Genomic DNA, 22984 nt, shown 5'->3' on the forward strand with positions numbered 1-22984 from the left:
AACTAAATCCAAACTCGTGCTAGGGCCCAGACAACAGCCCCAGGGGCAGCAGCAGCAGCTCTCCCTCCAGCTCACCCTGCTCAGTGGGCTGGCTGTGCAATGCCCAGCTGTATGCCAGCTTCCCCCCCCTTCACCAGCTGTACCTAGGCTTTGGAGTGCTACGTGTCCATACCTCCAGCCTCGAGGACACAAGGTCAAGGCATCCCTCCCTCTGATTATACAAAATAAACTTACAACAGGCTTGACCTGGCAGAGGCCTACAGATGATCATGGTTTGTGGAGTCATAGCCACCACCATGGTTTTGAACAGCATCTGGGGCCCCAAGGGTGGATGTACTGAGGAATCAGGCTGTGCTGGAAGAAACATCCCAGAGAAAAGCATTCTGTAAGGGATGTACAAGAGCAAGGGCTCAGGGGAGCCAGCAAGTCACCGTACAAACCCTGCAAAATTGGCCAAGGCCAATTAACAAGCTGCAGCTGACAGAGAGGGGAGGATTTCAAGATAAGAGAGATGGCAAGAAGCCTAGAGGAGATCAGAGCTTGGAGGGAAGAATGGAAAAGGCCTCCTGGGAATGAATCTAAATAGGACTGCTAAGGGAATTTATGCTAATAGCTCTCAGGAGGCCTTGGAAAAGGGGACATAGGTAATAGCTTTGTGAGATGCTGGTGAAGATACAGAGGTAGAAGTGTGTGGTGGGGGGGGGATAGACAAGAATTAGCTCAAGTAGATAGCAAGGGGTGGAAATGCACATTGCAGGTACTCAAGATGGAGTATTTAGAGCAAAATCCAGATGAAGGGGTGAAATATAGCTAAATTATGGAGAAGGAAAAGTGCTTTGGCTGTAAACAAAAGGGCTGTGGAGAATCTCAGGGTAGATATGCATGACTTCCTGAAGTCAAAATTACAAGCCAAAGGCCATTTGGGTAGTTACCCACCCTTCTGTTTTGGGTGGGGCTGGAAACCTCCAGTCAGGCTACATTTGACTTGCCCAAGCAATAGGCAAGCCACTCAAAAGCCAAAGCACTCTCTCAGTAAAGGAAGCACCAGTGAAGGGCAATACACCATAGCAGTACACCATACCTCAAATGGAGCAGCTGCACATACAAAGAACCTGGCCTTCATTTGGAAAGACTCTTCATTTTCAAAGCCATTTGCTTGCAGACATGGCCTCCTTGCATTGTGGAGCGCTTGGGACTGGCTGCACTGTGTCCATCAATGCTCATTCTACTCCACCCCTTCCATACCCCTGCCCACAAACACCCAGAAGATGCCAAACACAGAGGTGTGAACATAGCAGCTGTTACACTTTATTTCATTGTGGGGTTTTTAATTTTTTTTTAAATTTTTTTTCCTTCTGATTGAAAAAGAAAAGACAGAGAAAAGTTACAAAAGTAGTAAAAGGCAACGATATCGGCAGGACATCCATGTTCCCTGCTCCCACCTGGGGCAAGGCAGCCTGCCCCACCTGCTGGCTGGCAGGAACACACCTCTGGGCCCCAGCACCTTGGCGGCTCTTGCTGAGCAAAGCCTGAGGCTGCAGGGCCATGCAGGGGCTGCCACTCCAGCCATCTGCACAAGGAATGTGCCTTGGATAGGTACCAGGCTATGGCTGTCCCATCTCCTGAGCACAGGGATTTGGTCCAAAGGAGCAATGCTTCCTGTCCTGCACTGGTCAGCTTGATCTGGCAGCAGTTAAAAAGCTGAGGTGTGCCATCAAAACAAGATAAGCAGAATTTCTACAGGGGCAGGAGGAATAAGCAGAGGAACTGCACTCTCTTGGAAATAGGGACTTGCAGGGAACCATGACAGTCTGCCAGAGGTCCCTCACCAGTAAATACAAGTGTCCTCTTGGAGGTGGTGCTGGTGCACGGGGTGGCCCAGCTGTAACAGTCTGGAGCCAAAGAGCAGGCAGAGCTGGGACAGCATCAGGACACACAACCCCCTCACCACCTTACCCATCTGCTCTGCCTGCCTGAACGACAGGAGTTAGGGAGAAGAGGATGGGGGATTCAGGTCCAAGCCTAGAGCCTTTGGACTTTCCCCAGGGGTGTCAGTGAAGGGCCCAGTTCACAGGATAGCCTCTTACTGGCAGCTGGACTGACCATTGGTCTCAACCAAAGAGCAGCATCAAAGACTCTACACTGAGGCAGATTTAAAAACCCAAAAACTATTTTGTATTACTCACAGTTGCTCCTCTTGATCTGGACAAAGAGTAAACTACTTGCTTTCCCTTGCACTCAGATACAAGCTCATGGTGGGGAATGCCTACACAAAGAGGTTATTCTCTCCTCCAGCTGCAGCAAGAGGAAAGGCCTTGTCCTTCTGCCCCAACAGGAGAGGCAAGAGCTTGTTCCACTAACTCCTGCCTTGTGGCACCAAACACACACATTCCTCAAGGACAGATCCCAGTCAAACACCAGTGGTAGCAAGGCCTAGCATGGTCCCAACAACCTCGGAACTGTCTGTGGAGAAACATCCCCCACCTTCACTCAAACTCCCCTCCTGTTTCTTCCACCAACAGCCACAAAATCGACTGCTTTTTTCCCATTCCTTGCTTCATCTGGGAATATTGTTCCAATGATACCAGGAATGTGTACCTGAATTTAACAGCTAGCCTAAACAAGGGGAGTGGAAAACTTGCTGGAGACATTAAACTGGTTTGAGTTTGGTGGTAGCAGTTACCTCCACCATTATGCAGTATGGAGAAGTGTCACATACCCCAGAACACACACTGCCTCAGCAGAGCGGAGATCCACAAGCACACAGTCACCCCCAAGTTCTCTCTGATGATGCTGAGAGGACTGAAGGTAGGTGCTGCATTTTCCTGGATGGATCAACACAGACTTTCCAATTCTAGAATTTTATTCTAACCCCAGATCTACATATGGATGTCTCACTCCCCCATTTCAATCTTTTTTTGAACAGTATCACTGAACTGCCAGCAGATCATCTGGAATGCACAGCTAAATGAGCCAGTTACTCTCCCACACACCTCCCTGTCCTAGGGTTTTCCACTTAAGAGAGCTTGATGTGAATGCAATTATAACAGAGAGGGATCTTCTTGTTTTGCAAGCAACTCTGTATAGCCTCTTTCTCCAATCCTGAGCTCACTTCTGAGAAGGAGAAGTGTCAGGTCTATAGCACAGCACTGTAGACGTGAGTATCCTTGGGAAAATGACTGGTTTTGGTTTCACAGCTTAATCACTCATCCCTGCTGCCATGCAGGTCATGCTAACCCCTGAACACCTCCTGGATATCTTCAGTTACCACCATCCTCATGTTTGACTCTGCCTTAGTGGCAGTTCTTGCAGTTCGTGGACCTGACTGGTTTGCTTTGCCCTGAAAGACAGAACTCACTCCCTCTGCCACTGCACGGATCCATCAGTGGTATGAGAACAGGCACTGTTACCAAGCCATTTGCTTCCTCCTGCCAGAGCAGCTGCACTGCAAAGATGTGCCACGGCCCCTTCTTCTCCCATTCCTCCCCTTGGGTATCACCACCTCCCCTTCTCCCTGCCAGGCAGGACACTGGTTGATAGTTCCTGAGGTTTTTTTGGAGAAACTCCTTCAGTAGGCACATGACGGTTCTTCCACTGGAGCGATCGGGCTCAGCGGCTTCAAGGTGCTGAGGGAACGGAAGGCAAAAGTGGAGGGGTCATACAGAAAGTGGGGCGGCGGGCGGCCTCCGCTGGTGCTCTGCAGGGGAATAAGAACAGGCATGAAGTCAGTGTTCACATCAGCTGCAAACAGTGAAGTCCTTGCCTTGAGTGCTTTGTCATCCCCCTCTCTGACACAGTTGACACAGTTGAACGGGTGGTCATGCTTGCACTTGCAGCAAATGGCACTAGCATAAGCAGCGGAAGCACTTAGCTCACATCCTTGCTCTTACCCTTCAAGATAAAAAGCAGGGACATCTCCCTTCCTCCAGGACTGAGGTCTCTAGGATCCATATGACTAGGGCCCATGGCTCCTGTAGCCACTAAGCGAAACAGGATATCCATGATGCATTTAGAGTACCAAAGTCAGGAAAGTATAATTACCAAAAGGTATCACATAGAAAAGCTAAATTCACTTGGCCTTGAATATCTAGTACACTTTTAGAGCATGGAGACAAAGTAAGTCATCTCTGGAAATGCATTCTTCAGCCCCACTTTTCAACAGCTCTCCAATAAGGATTTACAAATCACTCTAAGATTTCCTAAAGTCCCAAGCATGCTGCAACTCTCCAGGGTTTTGGTTCCAGACTCTACAGTTTGATGAGGAATGGCTGAGAGATGCTTGGAGGAAAAGATTCCACCCCCAAGGCCTTACACACTGGTTTCTACCATGGCCACTAAAGACCATTCTCTCCCCTTTTGCTCCCATTGTTGAGAGCACACAGAGCAGGTCCAGAGAAAGGAGGCCAGAAACAGCTACATAATCCCTGCACTGTGTGACAGGACAGAAATGCTGTTTTCCACTAGGCTATGCTGGGATATGTGGATCCCAGAGGAATTTTGGTGTCAAAGAAGCTATTCCACTCTGTTAAGAGCTTTCCTTTTACTTCTTAGGAATTTTGGTTTGTTTCTTTCCTTATGCAAGCAGAAGGCACTAGTGGGACAGCTACTTCACTGATACTTTTTGGCCAGGAAAGGAGGTCTCGCTGCTCTGTGGTCCAGGAGAGTGTCTAATCATGATTCTGTAGAGTTCATTCCCAAGAAATATGTGGGGAGTTCAGCAGCTCAGAAACTCATGCAAATGTCCCCTACTCTCATCTCACTTCCATCATTCTTGGGAAGGACTTTACCACTATTTTCACAGAGGTTAGGAAAAAAAACCCATGAGAAACAGCTTAGAAAAAACCCAAAACCCCACAGGTTGGCCAGAGAAGCAACTGAGAGCAGCCCTGCAGAAAAGGAGTTGGGGGTGGTGGCTGATGAAAAATTCAACGTGAGCCAGCACCATGCACTCACAGTTCAGAAAGGCAGTGGAATGCTTGGCTGCACCAAAAGCAGAATGGCCAGCAGGCCAAAGAAGTCATCCTCCCCCTCTACTCTGCTCTTGGTGAGACCTGGAGTATTGTATCCAGTTGCGGAGTCCCCAACAGAAGAAGGATATGAAATGGTTGGAGCAAGTCCAGAGGAAGACATGCAGTTGTTAAGAGGAGTGGAGCACCTCCCTGATGAAGACAGGGTAAGAAAGTCAGAGCTGTTCAGCCTGGAGGGGGAAAAAAGGTAGCATGGAGACCTCACAGGAACCTTCCAGTGTCTGGAAAGGGTCTACAGGGAAGCCAGAGAGAGACTCTTCCTCAAGAACTGTAGTGACAGGATAAAGTTATGGGTACATATTGGAAGAGGGGAAATTTAGTCTAGATATTAGGAAGAAATTCTTTCCTGTGAGGGTGGTGAGACACTGGAAGAGGTTGCCCAGGGAGGCAGTGAATGCCCCCACTCTGGCAGTGCTCAAGGTGAGGCTGGATAAGACCTTGAGCAGCCTGGTCTGATGGGCTCTTAACATTCTATGTGATTCAGACTGGGCTCTGGTATTACGTTCCTTTTCTAGAACCATGGTCTCCTTTGCTTAGCCCCACTGTGTGACTGTTCCTCAAAGAATTAGGCTTTTTAGGAACAATTACCAGCTCTACTGCCTCACAGAAGACAGAGGTTCATTTAGCACTTCAGATTCAGCTCTATCACACAGCTGCAACCACGTAACAGCACAGCCAGGTGCTTTGATGTTTTGATGACTCCACCTCTCCTCTGCCTGGATTTTAACCTGTCATTACAAGACAACAACACACAAATATCCCCAAAAAGCTGCTCAGATGGTTTGTCTCACCCAAACACACAGCACATCAGAGTGAGCTAAGCAAGTGTCCAAGCCAGGCCCTGAGTGCTGCAGTAATTGCAGCAGGATCTGGAAGGCTTTTGTCTCCAGGCTTTTGGTCACAGCTCAGCCCCATGAGGCAGCAGCCTTTGTGTCAGAAAAGACCTCTATAAGCCAGTGTGGGCAGCGTGTTCCTGCCTAGTTGGTACCTCTTCTGCAAATTAAGATGGGCACTCAAGAAAGGAAAATGCCAACATGGTGCTTGGCATCAGCTGTGCCTGGAGTTTCAGCCAGCAAATCATGGCCTGCTACATCCCCCTGACACCTTGGCCAGCAGCATAAGAAACAAGAGAGGCAGATTTAAGGCCTTTACTCAATAGCCACCCGCTGTGGAGTTATATATGGTGTATGCTCTGGCAGGCCTCAGAGCTGGAGGGTAACATAGCAACCCCTATTCAAAGCTAAGGGGCAGAATAAATCAGCACATTTGTCCTTCTCCAGAGCAGAGAAGGTCCCCTGCCAGTGCCAAGAAGGAATGGGAACAAAGAACCTGGCAGTCCCCTCCATTTTGAAATGCCAGACAGGATTAGGGAAGGCAGTTGAATGTGTTCATTTTTGGCAGACGGCAGATGAAGAGGCTGGGGAAAGACAGGTCCAAAGGACAGACAGAAGTCATCAACAAAACTCACGAGGCTTTGGGTGGGAAGCTGTGCTACGGTTTCTCTCTAGGTCTTCTGGGGCCAATGTGTGGGGCAGAGAGCCTTCCCAGTACACTGCCAGGACGATGGGCACAAAACAAGGGTTGAGGTTGAAGGTCAGGGGTGTGAGAAGACACAGGAAGATGCCGAGATTCACGGGTAGTCAGGCAGCTGCAAGTGAGGCTCAAAATGAGCCAATCCTGCCTCTTCATCATGGCACCTCTCAAGCAGCCACAAGATCACCACCGGCTTTCAGCAAGAGCAGACAAGGGCAGAGTGAGAAAGGGCCTGTGCCCAACTGCAGGCAGGAACAGGAAAGGCAGTGACCTGACTGCCCTCATCCATAGCAACACCCTGACCAATGTGCAGTCCTTTATAATCCTAAGCAATACAGCATCCTTGCGCACCTGCTCCCTGACTGACAGGGCAGCAACCCTGGTACCACCCTTGCTGGAGGTAAGAAATCTCCAAATCCCTCAACTCTTCTTGCAGAGGAGCATTTTTAGCTTGGAGTTCGTATCCAGCTCTAGGGATGACCAGGCCTGATCTGGCTTAGTCCAAGACACCATTTGGGATCACAGCATGGGGTGGTCTGGTTCTGATGAGTAGCACAAGGCAAAGCTCTGTTAGATGTATTTCCAGAACAAAAACAGACAGACCCAGCTGCCAGAGAGGGGAACACGTTCCTGCCACCCGGTTGCTTGGGCCAGCTGCCTCCCTGTAGTCTGGGCAAGCATCCTGGGCAGCATGCCCTTCTCCTTGGGCACACCATGCCTGGGACTTTGCTCTGACTAGGGAAGGGTGTTAAGAGTTGTTGCTGCCACAGCAGGTCCCCAGGGAGCTTGCCATAAACCTGCCTGACAGCCCCTGGTGAGCAACCCCAGGCCAGCTCCTGCAGAGGCTCCTCCGAGCACAAACAATACGCACTTGACATTAAAGGCTCATGTGTTCACTCTAATGGCATTCGGACAGCTGGGTACCGCTCACAGAACGGAGCCTAATATGGGCCCTGTGCTAATGGAAATCATTAACCAGAGCCCTCAATTTGCTAAGCAATGTATTTACACAGCTGGAGAATGGCCCGAGTCAGACTCACTGGGCTGCTACAGGAGAGCACACAGGCTCAGACATCTACTCTGTCAAACATACGTGCTCACTTGAACATACTCACCTGCCCTCACACACCTCGAGCTCTCCCCGGTACACAAGCGCTTCACTGGTCACTTGTCCACGTCCCTCTGGGCACACACACAGACTCCTGACTTGGAAATCACAATCACATACAAATCTTGCCTGCTTGTAAAGTAATTCAAGCCATGCAGGGCCAGAACTTCACAGCATCCAGGGGATGGTCTAAGGCACCACAGCTCATCACTGGCTCATACAACTGCCCAGAACACAAGGTAGTTCGAGCACCTGAAGATATCCACACTGCACACCTTATTTGAGTTAGATGAGCTCCTAAGGGAGGTAAACTCGTCTTAGACAGGTTTCAAGCAACTTTGCACAGACCACCTTGGTCAAGGATGCCTCTTCACCTATGTACATGTGCCTACGTGTACACTCCTACTAACACAAACTGTTCTCACCAAAAGCATTATCACCTTTAAATACAGGGGAAAATAAACAACCAGATTTGAAAGAGATCTGAAGTGTACTAACAAAGAAGCACACCTAAATATAGCGAGTGGAGGGAAGTGCCTCAAATAAGGCCAGTAAGATTTAACTTCTTCTTCACAGAAGAAATGCCCATTTCAATCATATTAGCAGCTCTCAGGAAACAAGACAAATGCACAACTGTTCCATAAACCCATCTGTAACATAACTGTACATTTCAGCAAAGAAAGAGTATATAGGAAGATGACAAACATATAAAGCTAAATCTATTAATATGAAGCCATATTCCTCCTAGACACAGGTCCCTTACTTCATATGAAGTCTGTGAAAATATCCCAAATGCAGACAGTAACGTGATTTTGGTCTCATGATTCCACAGAATCACGGTTCCCCTCTTTAGACAAAGCCAAAGCGAGCACAGGTCCAAGTGAGCTTTCAGCTGTGGGAATGATAATCCCCACAGGAGTGGGGAAATGCAGTTACCCAACACAACAATGTCTTTGAAAGGAGTGGTGTGCTAGGGGTGATGGAAAATTAAGAGTACTCTTTGGTGCTCTTTCTTAAGAGCTTTAGTGTCCTGGTGGGATTCAAAACCAGATCAGCTTGTGTACTCTGCCAACCCATCCCTACTCAAGGCCAATCCAGCACAGGAGTCCCTTCTTTCCTACTCCTGGGCCCCAGTGGTTGGGAAATGCTGCTGAGCTTCGTTTAAAGGATGCTGCTTTCCAATGGTGGGTGAATGATCCCCTTTGCAGTCTGCAGACTCACTTGTTAAAAGTCCTTTGGGATGAAAGGCACCATGTAATTGCAAGTTGTAAAGGCACATCCGATTCTCACCACCACTCTGTGTGGAAAGGAATAAATCCCCAGAACAGTTTTGGCAAGGACAGATGCCTGCCTGGGATGCTGCCTGTTTGTGAGGCAGCTGCCTTGCCCAGGAGTGGGCAGAGCCAGAGGTAGCACCAGTATTCAGGCAGGGCACAGAAAGAGTAAAGGCTATCAGACTCCACAGAGGAACATGTACAGGTACACTGATTTAACTCCACTTTATCCTCCTTCCTCTCACCCTTGCTTAGTGTTAGAAAATAAACATCTTCACTCTTCAACTTTGATGTGTGAAGCCATCAGCTGTGAGCAAGGGAAGGGGACTCACATGCCTGCTCCTAGTTACATCTGTAATTCCAAACATGATTCTGACCAGGCCACCTCCCAACATCTCTGTCTCAGTTTCTCCAATGCATTAATACATACATGTCCTGGTTTCTGCTGGGATAAAATTAATTTTCTGCCTAGTAGCTGGTGTATCCTGTGGCTTAGATTTAGGACGAGAAAAATGGTGACAGCAATAACTAAAAATATCAGTCTGTTAAGCAGTATTTATACTAAGCTAAGGACTTCTCAGCTTCTCATGCCCTGACAGTAAGAAGGTTTGGAAGGGGATGAGAAGCTGGGAAGGAAACAGCCAGGACATCTGACCCAAACCGGATGAAGGACTTTTCCATACCATATGATGGCATAAACTGGTGTTTTGCCTTCCCAAGTAACCAAGATGCAGTCCTGCTTTCCTGGAGGTGGCTGAACACCTGCCTGCCCATGGGAAGCAGCGAATGAATTCCTTGTTTTGCTTTGCTTGCGTGCACCATTTTTGCTTTCTCTATTAAATCATCTTTATCTCACCCCACAAGCCAGGTCACATTTACCCTCCCAATTCTCTCCCCATCCCACAGGGGCAGCAAGTTAGCAACTTCGTTGTGGGGTTAAACCACAACAGTACACCACAGCCAGGCAGCTGGGATGAATTAATTAACTTCTAGGTGCTTCAACCTTCTGATGAGAGGCGATTTCTTTTCAATTACAGGCTTGCTTCAGGCAGTTTTCAAGAAATAGTTGCTGGCAAACAGGACTAGCTCCTCCAGTGGAGCAACAATTCACATTTAACTGCTTATTCATTAACTCTGATAGGGCCTCTAACAATTTATTCCAGTCACAGACCTGGAGCAGCTCAAGGAGGAACTTTTCACAGGCAAACTCCTCTCCTCCTCGAAAGTCTGTCCTCCCCTCCCAGGTCCATATAGAATTTCATTTCAAGGAATAGTTAAAAAATATACCATGCCAGAGCTTCATTTTATGACTACTCTTTTCCTTTCTCTTCCAAGAAAAAAAGTCATCTCCAAATGTTGTTCTGACAAGGAACCCAGAACTTTGCAGTGAGCAAGCACTGTTTTCTTATGTTTTTCATCACCATCCCCTTAAAGACTGAAATGCCTGTCTGCCATCACCAACATAAGGCTGCCTAACACCTATTTCTTTCCATACCACCACATTGCAGAGTGCAGTTCAATGGTTTACAAACACATCACTGTTCCTCTTAGAAAGGTTAAAAAAAATATAAAAAAGTCAAACATTCACAAATGTGTGTGCAGAGTTGTCAGGTGGCAACTACCAGCCTTATAGAGGTGTCACCAGACAGACAACACTGAACCTTTCTGGAAGGTACTTCAAAGGGCCTAGCAGATGCTGTTGGTCATTTGCCCAAAAGCAGAAATAGCCAGTTTCAGCTCTGGGTCTTTGCTGGCACCGGCATGATAAGCCTTTCTTCTCCTCTCACACATCTTTAGATACGTCTTTGACAAAGCTGACTGCAAGCTTTGATTTTGCCTGCCTGACAACCTGAAGGAAAGAGGCTGCACAAATTAAAGGGACAGATGGGTCATTCAGAGGGGCAGTCTGTCGTTGCTCCCAGGCCAGCTTGGGGAACTCACCATGCCAGGGTCTCAGTAAAGATCATGCTCTGAAGACAAAACAAATCTCTTAGGAACGAGTGAATGAACCCATATTTCCCTACTAGTGAGCTGTGTCTTGCACACATTTTTTTTTAGCTTCTGGTAAGAAATGGCCTGCTTCCTGCATACCTACAGCAGTTCCTGCAAATACTGCAGGGTCTGCATGTGCCTGAGCAGGAGAAGAGGCAGGCACAAGAGTAGCTCCAAACAGACACAGGCAAGGCATAATCTGGCACTAAATCTTCAAGTGCACCTGAGTCAAGTCCTTAGTTTTGGTCTGTATAGAGATGACACTACCACACCCTCTCTGTTCTCTCCACCCTCCCCACTGCAGCACTTGCAGTGTAGCAGGAACACCTTCCTCTCACAGGGATGACACCAGCTGCCTCACAGCCCTCCTCCCTTGGGGCCAGGAGCCTCAGGTACCACGCTTCCCACAGAGCCCGCACGTGGTGCATACTTGGGCGTGTGCAGCTCCCAGTTTGCATGAGGCCAGGGCAAGCAGATTCCCTCTAGCCAGGCAGGCTGGCACAGAGCAGCACGCTGCTTTCAACTTGAAGGGTACACAAATTAAACCTGCAAAGTGAGGATTAATTAGCCTGGCATGAGCAGGCTGCGCACACATGCTGACATAGTGCACTTGCCCCTGGACAAACCACCCCAGCTGTGGAAGCCAAGCACAAGAAGTGGGTGTATTTATGGGAGAGGTGTGTGGGAAAAGAGGATCACAGCTCTAGGGAGTGGGAGAGGCAACGGGTGCCAGGTTCCCACAGCCACGCGAACAAAAAGGGTGCAGGAACAACTGCAGTGGGCCTGGATGCAGTGAGCAGATGTGCTTAATCAGCCATCTTGGACTTGAAGCTCTGACAGGAAACAGTGGCTCTCTGTGACCCTGTACCACCTCCTACATCTCTCTCTCTCTCTGCTCCATCACCCAGACGTCCTTAAATCTGACCCTCTCTCTGTGAAACATGTCTTGCCACTTTCCATTCTCTTTAACCACACGGTGCCACTAGCCACAGCCACCACTGACACACAAGGCTCTCCCAGAAGCAACTGGGCTGCACCTTGTTTCTACCACTCCCCACCTCCTCCTATTCTTAAACCAGACCCACAACCCACATCAGACCGCAAAGCAGGAACAGTGCTGAAAATAGGAAGTCAGCCTCCTCACTCACCAGCCACTTGCTAGTTTCATGGTGCTGTGTGGATTACAGAGCTCTTGGTTATTCCACAAAGTCTGTTCTGTGGGCACTTACATGATTCAACAGGTGCAAGGGCATATGTGGCAGGAATTTATGAAAAGCAGGAAGCAATAAAAGTTCTTATCCTTAAGGAAACAGAAGAAAGACATGACAGTCCCACTTCTCCTTGCTATAAGCAGGCTAAAGGCTGGTTAGCCTTTGCCATAAAATCCTGTAAAAGCTAGATATTTGGAGTAGTTTTTAACAGATAGAGGCATTATCCCCTTGGCTACACTGGACCCTTCCCCACACTAAGGAAACTCTGGACAAAGTCTTTTGTCAGGAATAATTCAGAACAAGGGCTGGGGTTCTCCAGGACCAACTATCATATTCAGCAGGCAGTTCACTGTCTGGGCTGGGAGGAGCATAGGATACTCAAAGGGATACTCATGCTCCCACTCAGCAGAGGGCCTTCTCCATTTTGCTCAGCAGAGGCATGCCCAACAACTGGAGACAAGACACCACTGGGGAAACTAGAAGGCCAAAATCTCCACAAGGGGCTTCTGACCATAAAACAATCCAAGGTTGTGAGTGGCCAGGGAGGCCATTGTTGATTCTAAGATCAGGGTCAGCTTTAGACACTTAGTCACGTAAATATACATACTAGAAACAACCAGGAAGGTTTGGGAAACTGTTAGCAAGCTGCAGTTTGGGACTTCTGCTGCCTGAGATGCCCAAGCTGTTTATAATCCAGATGCAATATAAATAAGGACACAGCTCTAGAACCATGGCTTAAAGTTCTCCTCATCCTATCTCTCTTTAGGTCAGTCAAACTTTCTGCTGGTTTTTCAGTATAACTCATTCTGAAATCACAGTCATGGTATTTATCTGTGTATTTATATACATCCAGTGCCAAATGCTTGCACAGCTCCTTGAGAGCCTGTGATGGAAGGGACAACATCTGTTTATATATATATATATATATATATATATATATGCATACACGCACTGAACCTTCTGATTTTCTAGAAATCTTTATGTTGCACAGTCAGAATCAGAGGTTTGCACTAATACTGCTCTGTCACCTGGCATGCCTTGCACTTGTGAATAGCTCAGGCATCTGCCCAGAAGGTTCTGGCCAGCGTATCTCCTGTTCAGCTCCAAGCTGAAAAGGTCCCTTGTTTTAGGAGAAGAAAAGCCTGCATGTTTCTGCAGTGGCCTTTTAGGATGCAGAGTAGGAGATAAGAGACAGGGAAGTCATTCCAGGGATCTGGCCCCTGTCCAAGCAGAGGGCGTTCTCAACATTGATAAGATCAAGGCAAGAGCATAAGAGGTTTATGTTCCGATTTAAAATTCTTATTTTTACATAGCAGAAAACAACTCTCTGATCAGCCAGGTTATCAGATTGGCCTTGAAATCCTTCCTTCCTTTCTGCCAGCCCCAACAAGATCCTTGAGACACAACTTGTAAGCCCCTGGGTGTCTTCTACCCACCTACTGCTGTTAAGATAAGCTCAGCTCCACTAATCCCATTCAGAAACTACATGTAGAAGTTTGTCAAGGAAGTCGATAAACAGGAATAAATGACAGACTTTTAACCCTCATCCCAAGATGGCCTGGAGAATTGAAGACTGGTGCTATTTTAGGTACACTGCAAGACAGGTCTCTACATTCAGAGCCGGCCAAGCCTGGTCTAGAGCAGAGGCAGTTACACCCCACGAGCACAGGGTCACACAGTCACCCTCCTTCCAGTGCTTCCAAGGAAGTGCCTCCACTGCAAAACGCACCATGCCATGCACACTCTGGACACTAAAATACCCACAAGCTGTGTGTGTCCCTCTCCCAGTGCCTTGCTGCCAGTTACAGACGTGACACTGGCTGACACTTTGGGCTACCAGGGACCAGGTCTGCACACTCACATTGCCCAGCTCATGGGCAACACCCACACAGGCCAACACCTGCCCCTGAGCTTGCAGTGGCATGTGCTTTGCTACATTTGCTACCTGTTATGTACAAATCCACAGTTCATGTACATGCTGTCACCTCTAATTCATCTCCGCTCACCTGCCCACAGGGGATGATTCTTCTGTTCCATTATTCTTTACTGGGTGGGAACAGAAGCAAGATCTTTTTCTTTTTAGTATTATTTGCTTTTCACTGTAGGCTGCCACCTCTCACAGCTGCTATTCCTGAAGGCATTTCAAACTGAGCTGCTGCATGTTAGAAAAGGTTATCAATCTGTCTTCCATGATCTGTCTAGGTGCCTAAGACTATCACTATCCCATCATCCCGCTTAAGAACTGCTGAGTGAGTGGAAAGGCTGATCACCACCAGAGCTGGCCCTTGGGAAATTTAAGTACAGGAAACAACAGCAAGACAACATCTTTGTGTTAAAACAGCAACGAAACCCAACCCAGGTCACCTGCTTAAGAAAGACTCCCAAGGACCACAAATATTTCCAAAGGCTGTAGCTGTGTTTCCATGCCAGAGGGCAAAGACACTGCCCCTCTGTCTCACCTTCCCACAGGAGACTTTTCCAGCAGAAGACAGAGGAAGGAATAGACATAATGATGCATGAGAAAACAACACCTTGCACCCTGACACACCAGCAAAGCCCCAAGATCTCAAGGCAACCAAAGTATCAGCCAGGAGGAGGGTTTTTTAAAAAGCAGGCATCATCTCACAACCACGTGAGACACTGATCTCAGCAAGAACAGGATGAAAATGCTTCACTGATGATATTAGAAGGTCACTGTCATAATTGTCCTCAACAACATGGAGTAAGCACAATCCTTTCTCCTACAGCAGAAAAACAGCAGGAAAACAGAAGGGAGAAAGAGACGATCCTTGCTTCAAATCCCTGGCACAAGCCACTAGATATCCTCCCTGCTCCTCAGATCAGTTCACTCACTGCATCTTCATCCAGCTGTATGCTGTCTGGATATCTGTGACCATCTCAGTTCAGAAAGAGACTCCACCTGAGCTGAAACAGGAACACTTGTGCATCAGTGCTACAGTGACACAAGCAAAGTGGTTCACATGGTGATATTTCCTGTTCAGACACACAGACAGCTGCCTGGTTCCTCCTGTAACAGCTCATGAACCTATCACTATGAGATATGTCTTCATTTCTTCTACCCTGACCACAATGGACAGGGTTCAGCAATGAACGTGTGCCACCAGACCCTCAGCAACACAGAGCCAAGCCTCTCACCTTGCCTTCTCTATCACTCTTTGCAAAAGGCCACATTCAGTAGGGCCTCAGAATAGTCCTTCCAATAGAACTTAAGGACTTAGAGTGCTCTGACTCCATTACTGAATGTTGGACATGACTCAGTAATCACAGAAGGCTTGAAGTCAGCAGGCAGCTCTAGAGATAGCTGAGTTTAAACCCCCTCCTCCAAGCAGGGTCAGCAGGAGCCTGTTGCCCAGGACTGCATCCTGGCACATCATGACTCTTTCCATGGACAGAGATTCCACAATTTCTCTGGGCAACCTGAATATCTTACATTTCAACTTGTGCCCATTACCCCTTGTTCTGCTGCTGGGCAACACTGAGAAGGAATACCATGCCAAGCATGTCCTGCTGGCTGGATTGAGGTTTCCCTTCATATGATGAGAGCACGGCACTGTCTTTCAGAAGTATTGACCTCTCTCAGCTGTTTCCAGAGCTGAGGCACTTCAACAAAGAGTTCTGCCAGGGACCTGCTGCTTCCTTTCTCAGCTTGGTACACAAAAGTGGGCATTCACAATCACTTCAAAAATTGAGGCAAAAATGCACCTTTACTTAACAGCTCTGCCACCACAACAGACCAGCAAGAGGCTGTGAAGTATCACATGCTGTTATGGAAGCCACAAGTGCCTCAGGTGGAGAGGCACTGTCCCAGCTTGGCAAGGCTGGCCAGAGAAGAGTGGATTTTGTGCCATCTGTCAGAAAAGTGTGCTCTCAGTTTCTGCTGTTTATTTTACTGCAAGCTGACGTGGGCTTAAAGAGCAAAGGGATAAGTCTCTTTCCAGATTCTCCAGGGGCACAATAGTAAGCCACAATAATGAGCTTAAGGTGTCAGGAAACCATCTCACTGAGACATCACTGAAACCCAAGGGACTAGAGAACCATCACCAAACACCACTGGAAACAGCTGATGTCCAGGGACAGACACCCAGACAACACCCAGTGAAAGAGCACGGGGCAGGCATAAAGAAAGGTGATAAACAAGATGTGCTAAAACATTGCAGCAGGATTAGACAGCTGGTAGGTCTGAAGGACAGGCACAGTCTGGGGAAAGCTCCTGGGGCACAGAAAGACACAAATATTGGAAACAATCCAGTCAGAAGCACATGAACGCACATAAGAAATCAAGATTAATTGGGCAATCAGAAGTACTGGGTCACTGTGGGGCTGCTGGAAGACAGGACTGAAGAGCCCTGACAGAAGATATTTGAGAAGTCAGAAAAATACCACCCCCAGCTCTGTACAAGGCTCTAGCCAGCTCTGCCTGCTCCTCCTGCTCTCAGATACCAAATTCATTTCCAGAGCAGTGATGGGCAAGAACATCCAACAGCATGCTTATCAACTGCAGCACTTCTGGGTACACAAAGGCATCGTTCCTATTGCCTGCTGGGCAAGGTAAAAACTTTGAAAGGATCCTGAGCTGTCAGTGACCCCTCTTGCAAGGCTATAAAAAACACTGCAGTGAAAATAGCAGATTCATTATGAAGGATATTTGTTTTCTTCTCCCTAATCTGTTTTTGTTTGTGTATCACAAACATGGAGGATCATGTGGACTGAGGTACACCTGCCTTGGTGACAACACAGAAGGTCACAATACAGAACCTTAGAATGTCTTGGGTTGGAAGGGACCTTCAAGATCATCTAGTTCAAGCACCCCTGCCATCAGAAGGACATCTTCTCCTAGACCAAGTTGCTCAGAACCCCATCCAACCTGACCACAATTCTTCTTCCAGGGACAGGGCAGCCACAACTTCTCTGGGCAACCTGTTCCAGCGTATCCATCACCCTCACTGTAAAAGACTTCTTCACAAAATCTAATCTAAATCCACTGTCCTTCAGCTTAAAGCCATTCCCTCTTGTTCTATCACTACACTACCCTGTGGAAAGTCCCTCTCCAGGTCTCTCACAGCCCCCTTTAAGTACTGGAAGATGATACAAGGTCTCCTGGGAGCCTTTTCATCTCCAGGCAGAGCAACCTCTGCTTTCTCAGCCTGTCTTTGTGGGGAAGGTGCTCCAGTCCTCTTAACAACAATAACCCTCCTCTGGACCTGCTTCAAGTTACACATCTTTCTTCTGTCAGGAACTCCAGAGCTGATGCAGCACTCCAGGTGGGGTCTCACCAGAGCAGAGGGGGAGAATCACCTCCCTCAACCTACTTGTCACATTTCTCTTCGATTCAGCCCAAGATATATACAGCACTGACCAAAAGAAACACAAGGTACCCACAAAGGAACCAGGGATTGGCTGAGGAGTCCAGGAATGCACTGCTGAAGACAAAACTCTGAGGTGCCGACAACAAAATCTACAAAGACAAGACTTGAGCACACCTGACAGGGGATGCAGGCCATCAAGCATGGAGAGGCTCAGGACACTGCAGCTTCATCCCAGCTAAAGTCATCTAAGCAATGTAGCTCTTATCTTATCACCCAGTCCCATATCCCATCTGGCTCTGCAAACACCAGTGCATTGACAGGTACAGTCCCTTTTCCCCAGCTACCTACCAGATCTCTCAACCCCTAACAAACATCACTTGGTCAAGAAGGATCCAAATGACACCCTCACAGACAGCGATGGTGTGTGAGCTCATAGCAGGGGATGTAGACTTGTACACCAACGAAGCTCTGAAACCAGTCTCCAAAATGGAAAAGACAATGTATTATTAGCCTTGTCAGCACCTAACCTAAATTGCAACTACGTTCTACACTCCACACTAGCAACTTGTGTTATGCAGCTGACCAAGCCACAGGAAATCTCCAGAGCTCATCCTCTGGACAGAGATGAGAATCACCACATCAGGTATATGTGGAAAGATGAAGGAACTGCACCAGAAAAGGGCAACTTACACGAATTTTAATTACTCTAGTCTTCGCTCCACAATTCTTCTTGAGCAGCATCTTCTGAAAGAGAAGTAGAATCCAGGGATTAGTAGAAATAGCATCAACAAACAGAAACAGGGATATTGTAAGGAGTCCCTTTTAATCAACATTTCATTAAAACAAGATGGATGGATGGTTGAAATATGAAAGATTAAGAATTAGCAAAGGTGGCCAGCAAGTAATCGACCTAATTTGAGACTGTCTCATGCAGGCAGCACAGAGTCCTCTGAGAGTGGCTGATATCCTGGGTTTTGGAAGGACATACAAGAAATTTCACAAGGAAAGAGATAGAACAACTGCCTGAAAGGAAGTTTCTTCTTAATTTCCGTCAATTAGTGGTTAGACTTTGCCCTGAAGCAGGTGAATCTTCCAAAGGAAAAAATGGTCTATTTCATGTAAATGTGGATGTACCCATTATTTAACATATGTTTTGATTATGCTTATTTATTTAGAGTTAAAAAAAAAGTCAAGGTAAAAGCACCTGCCTGCAGTTCTAAATATCTGCCATATACTGCAAGAGTTATTAAAGTTGTCATAACATGAACCCCACAACTTAGCAAACAGGATATACTTGAACCAGCAATTATTCTGGGAAATTACAGAAATAAACAAGTGAGCTGAAGTTCTATCCCAGTTTTGAGACAGTGTTTTGAAAGCTGGCAAGTGAATAAAATCATTCTTTCCCCTCAAAAAATTGTCACAGAACAACTCCCAAGTGGAAAAACAAGGCTTCAAGAGAACAGTTCTTTCATTTAAAAAAAATACTTCAACTACATTTTTCATACTGAAAAACCTAGTAAGGGAGGCATGTCAGAAAGAATCTTCTCCATCAGCTTTTGGAAGAAATAAAAGATTTTCCTAGGTTCTGTTTTTAACACTTCTCCAGTTGGAAAACTGAGTGAAGTATGGGAAAACATTCCCCACACTCACATGCTTTTACAAAGCAACTTTAGTGTTTTTCAGATGAAGTTCTTAAAAACTGTAGAAAGGCATCCCACCATTTTACCAATAAGAGTGGCAAATAGTGAGACTTTTCTGTCTTTGTTTGTTATTCTTCTGCTTCCTCTAGCACAAAGCAAGATAAAAGCAACACAGTGCAGAGAGGCCTGGAAACTCAAAAAGCTTAAAAAATCCAAAACATACAAACAACCTCCAAAGAAATTCAGAAGAAAAAGCACCACCCCAAAATCGAAGTCAGTGCTTAGGTGAAAGTATTTATTACTTTTCCAGTAGAAAGTACTGCTGGGAGGTGGGAAGAAGTCCCATTCCTCCACCGCCCTCTGTCACTCTACATCCCATAAGCACGTCTTTGCAGTCCCAATCCACATTACTGCCCGAAACTTGGAGAGAGAGCTAGAGATCCACCCAGCATTTCTACGCACATCAGCCTCTTTGATCTAAAATCCAGAACTTGGCATAGTCGCATCCCACTATGAAACTTTCACATGAATAGTTAGAGGCTCAAGGACAGTGTATTTCACTATCCAAGCATGCATGGGGAAGAAGGGAGGTGCTGCAAGGATTTTGAGCTTTTCCTGTCAATCCTTTAGCCGGTGAATCCTATTGGTGTCTCCATTATTCAAAAAACTCAACAGTAGCCATGCCTGACTGCTCTGGTCCCAGGTCTGATCTGGCAGCACAGCTTTGAGGTTTCTAACCCAAAAGGACCCAAAAGATCTTTGCACAAACCAAGCAGGAGATAAAGGGAACTGCTGTACTGAACTAGCCCAAATAAACACATAATTCTGGAAATTCCTATAAAATATCACAGGATTCAGCTCCCTGCCAGGCTGCAAGGCAGCTACGGTAAGGCTGGTATTTACTGTAGGTCACTGCCTTTCTTAAGAGCCCCATAACCACACAGTGAAAAAGAGAGAAGGAAGGAGACCTTGGTAGGACTGACAAAACCCAGGGCGCAAGGAAGGGCAAAGTGAGTAGCTGTGAGGTCTTGCAAAGTTTTGGTCTCTCCTTAAGTTTTTCTTCCAGCTGCTGTGAAATGTTGGTGGGATGAGGAAGAGTAGGTTAGATAGTTCAAGCCACAAGCCTACTGGTGGGATAAAATGTGCAGGACAACTTCAGGTTGAGCAATGAAAGTGAGAATCAGGACTTGCGATTTTTGAGCCCCATGCTTTAGAGGCAGAATACTGTTAGAACATACCCTGCTGCATCCCATATGGCTACAAGCTTTTTGGCTTTGAGTGACACCCTCAGCTTCCCCAGGCTCCTGTAAAGCTGAGCTTTATGGTGGTACTTGGCTGAACATCCAGGATGAAGCGAGGCTGTGACACAAAATTCCGTATTGCCTCAGCAGCACCACTGAATCCCCTGCTGAAAGGGGAAGAACAGAGCTCTGTTGGCCAAGGAGCAAGTACAACACCTTCCATGAGAGTCCAGGATGAAATGCCTAGCATGGTAACACCCACAGGTCCCCCACTGACTTCATCAGGGTACCACAAAAGACATTATTTCCCAGCTAAAATCAGCAGAGGCAGCAATATATTTACCCATCCTGGCCTTATATAAAAACATATAAGGAGGACCAACAGAGACAGAAATTACAAGATGACCCCGAAGAGTGAATGAAAGCCTTGAAGCCTGTAGGTAGATCGACAACCAGCCAGACTCTTCCAAGAGAAAATCAAGAGCTCAGCTGTATCCCAAGTCCTACTCTTCTGTTAGAAAACAGAAGTGTTCTTTAAGTGACGCTGTTGTGATAGGCTTTAATTATATGAGAATCTTACCACTAGTTACACTACTACTACAGTTTGCAAAGGTTTCACTGTGCACCAAGAGCAAGATACCCTACATAACAATTTTGGTTCCTCTTGTGTTTCCTCTTTGTTCTGGCATTCCTCTTGATTAACTTAGTAGAAAAATTAAAACATTACATCCCCTCATGCACAAGCTGTTAAATTGGAGCATAAACCTCAGCATATGAAACTCCCTGGAACTGCTAGGTTCTCTTATTTCCACTTAGACTGAAAGCAGAGCAAGACCACTCGTGCTGGACTCTTACAGCTTCCAGATCCCACATCATAGTAAGATCCAAAACAGGGAGAGGTAAGGAGAAAGAGCAAGCCAGCCACATGATAGCTCTCTGTAGCTGAGAATGAATACATGGAAGACAAGTTATCAAATGTTACTCAATTTAATCAAATTGTTTCCACCTCACTTGCAGCCACATGCTTTCTGCACCCAGCACAGTAGAGCCATACTTTATAAAAAGTAAGTCAAGCCATCTTTGAATGGTTTTCCATTCCTCAGTCTTCTCTTTTCTTGCCAAAGCTGAGTGCAGACTTTCGGACAGGGAAGCTAAAATGCAGTGCTGCCTAGCAACAGCCAGGGACTTTCCATGGCAGCCTCCCCTCATCCTCCCTCTGGAGACCTCCACGTCACAAGCCAACCATGAGATGCAGCAACTCATTAACTCCTATTTACACAGATACAAGGCAGAGCTGAAATAACATTTATTTGGCTACATGACTTGCAGTAGCCTAAAGCAGGGGAAATGGCCTATAAGAAAGGTGACATATTCAGTTTAGTAACCCTGGGATCATTCCTAACCACTACACCAATGTGAAAGGGAGTTTTATTTCCTCAAGCTATTTTCTGGGAGTTATGACAATAAGCAGAGCAGAGATTTGTCAAAGGTCATGGAGGATATTAGTAGCAGAGCTGAGAATAAAACCATAGGGTATGGTTTCCAAAACTTTCTTCCACCTGCAGAAAATGAAATGGAATAAAAAGAGGCAATGTCCCTATTTCAATTAAAAAGTCTTTCCTGCTGGTCTCTGACAGAGCTGCTGACATCAGAGCTGAAAAACACAGCTTGGGAGCACTATTATTTGCATGAAGGGAAGTTTATTTTGCTATCTACTGTGACTTCTACTAAAAGGAGGAAATGACATTGACTAAAGGAAATGTTAAAGCCTTTTTTGAGGACATAAGAGTTATGCCTTGCTCTAAAAGTAAAGCTGAATTGAAACACTTTAGGGTTAACCCTCCAGAAAGCAGCAGAATCAGTTCAGCCCAAGAATCCACTCACCAATCTCACTTCCTGCCCATAACCCAGAGACTCTCTCAGTCCTGAGCGCAGATTCAAAAGAAAGTTGCAGGGACTGGAAATAACAGTGCCACATATTCACCAAATGAAATGTGGCAATGAACCCGATTTGCCACACGTATGGCTTTGCTACACATCAGTGCCACATCAAAATACCCCCAAATTAGAGCAGAGATGAGGCACCAGCCCTGTTTCTCTTGGAGCACACCTCTCCTGTCCAACCTTGCTTCAGGAAATATCTCCAACTGCTTAAGCAGCAGTGCTCCAAGTCCTCCAACACTGACTTGAGCAGTTCTGAACTAACTCAGAAGGAAATGGTGAATGCCTGCATTTGCTTATGCACAAAAGCTACCACAGAACTATTCTATACAAACTACACCACCCAGATGACTGTAACACACATTAACAATCAAAATACAGGCATACTTAATGCAAGATCACTCTAAGAACAGTGATATCCCCAAGATGAATGAATTTATGTCACACTGCTGCAACAATTCAAAACTAAGTAATTAAAAACTCTGCCAATGCAGTTGAAAGACAGGCATCACAACTTAATTTTCAAATGTTTAAGAGTTTGAACAGTGCAAAATATTTTACATTAATAGATATTAATAAGCACTTTTCATCTTATGCCTGCTTTTTATATACGCATTTCTGGTTTTAGAATAGTTTCATTTTTACTACCTCCACAAGACAAACCAATTTTTTTGTCCATTAGTATTG

The 22984-nt window shown here is 46.5% G+C and overlaps 1 protein-coding gene across 4 annotated transcripts in view; it reads right to left on the reverse strand.

Moving 5' to 3' along the window:
• Window positions 1-1284: 1284 nt before the first annotated feature.
• The window catches only part of LOC136359425 (uncharacterized), a 60169-nt gene continuing 38469 nt past the window's right edge, over window positions 1285-22984 (reverse strand). Inside the window, exons 4-6 of one of the 4 annotated variants that reach the window (XR_010743273.1) lie at window positions 18163-18216; window positions 4954-5197; window positions 3653-3697 (exon numbers count right to left, since the gene is read on the reverse strand). Coding sequence is in view for 3 of the 4 variants with exons in the window: in XM_066316042.1 (XP_066172139.1) it covers window positions 3569-3697; window positions 18163-18216 (183 nt within the window). In the remaining variant the exon portion in view is untranslated. Of the gene's footprint in view, window positions 3698-4953; window positions 5198-18162; window positions 18217-22984 lie in introns of all 4 variants that reach the window. The other 3 variants (XM_066316042.1, XM_066316043.1, XM_066316045.1) reach the window with 3 other exon arrangements.

This window comes from Sylvia atricapilla, chromosome 3, assembly GCF_009819655.1.
Source record: "Sylvia atricapilla isolate bSylAtr1 chromosome 3, bSylAtr1.pri, whole genome shotgun sequence".
Taxonomy (NCBI): Eukaryota; Metazoa; Chordata; class Aves; order Passeriformes; family Sylviidae; genus Sylvia; species Sylvia atricapilla.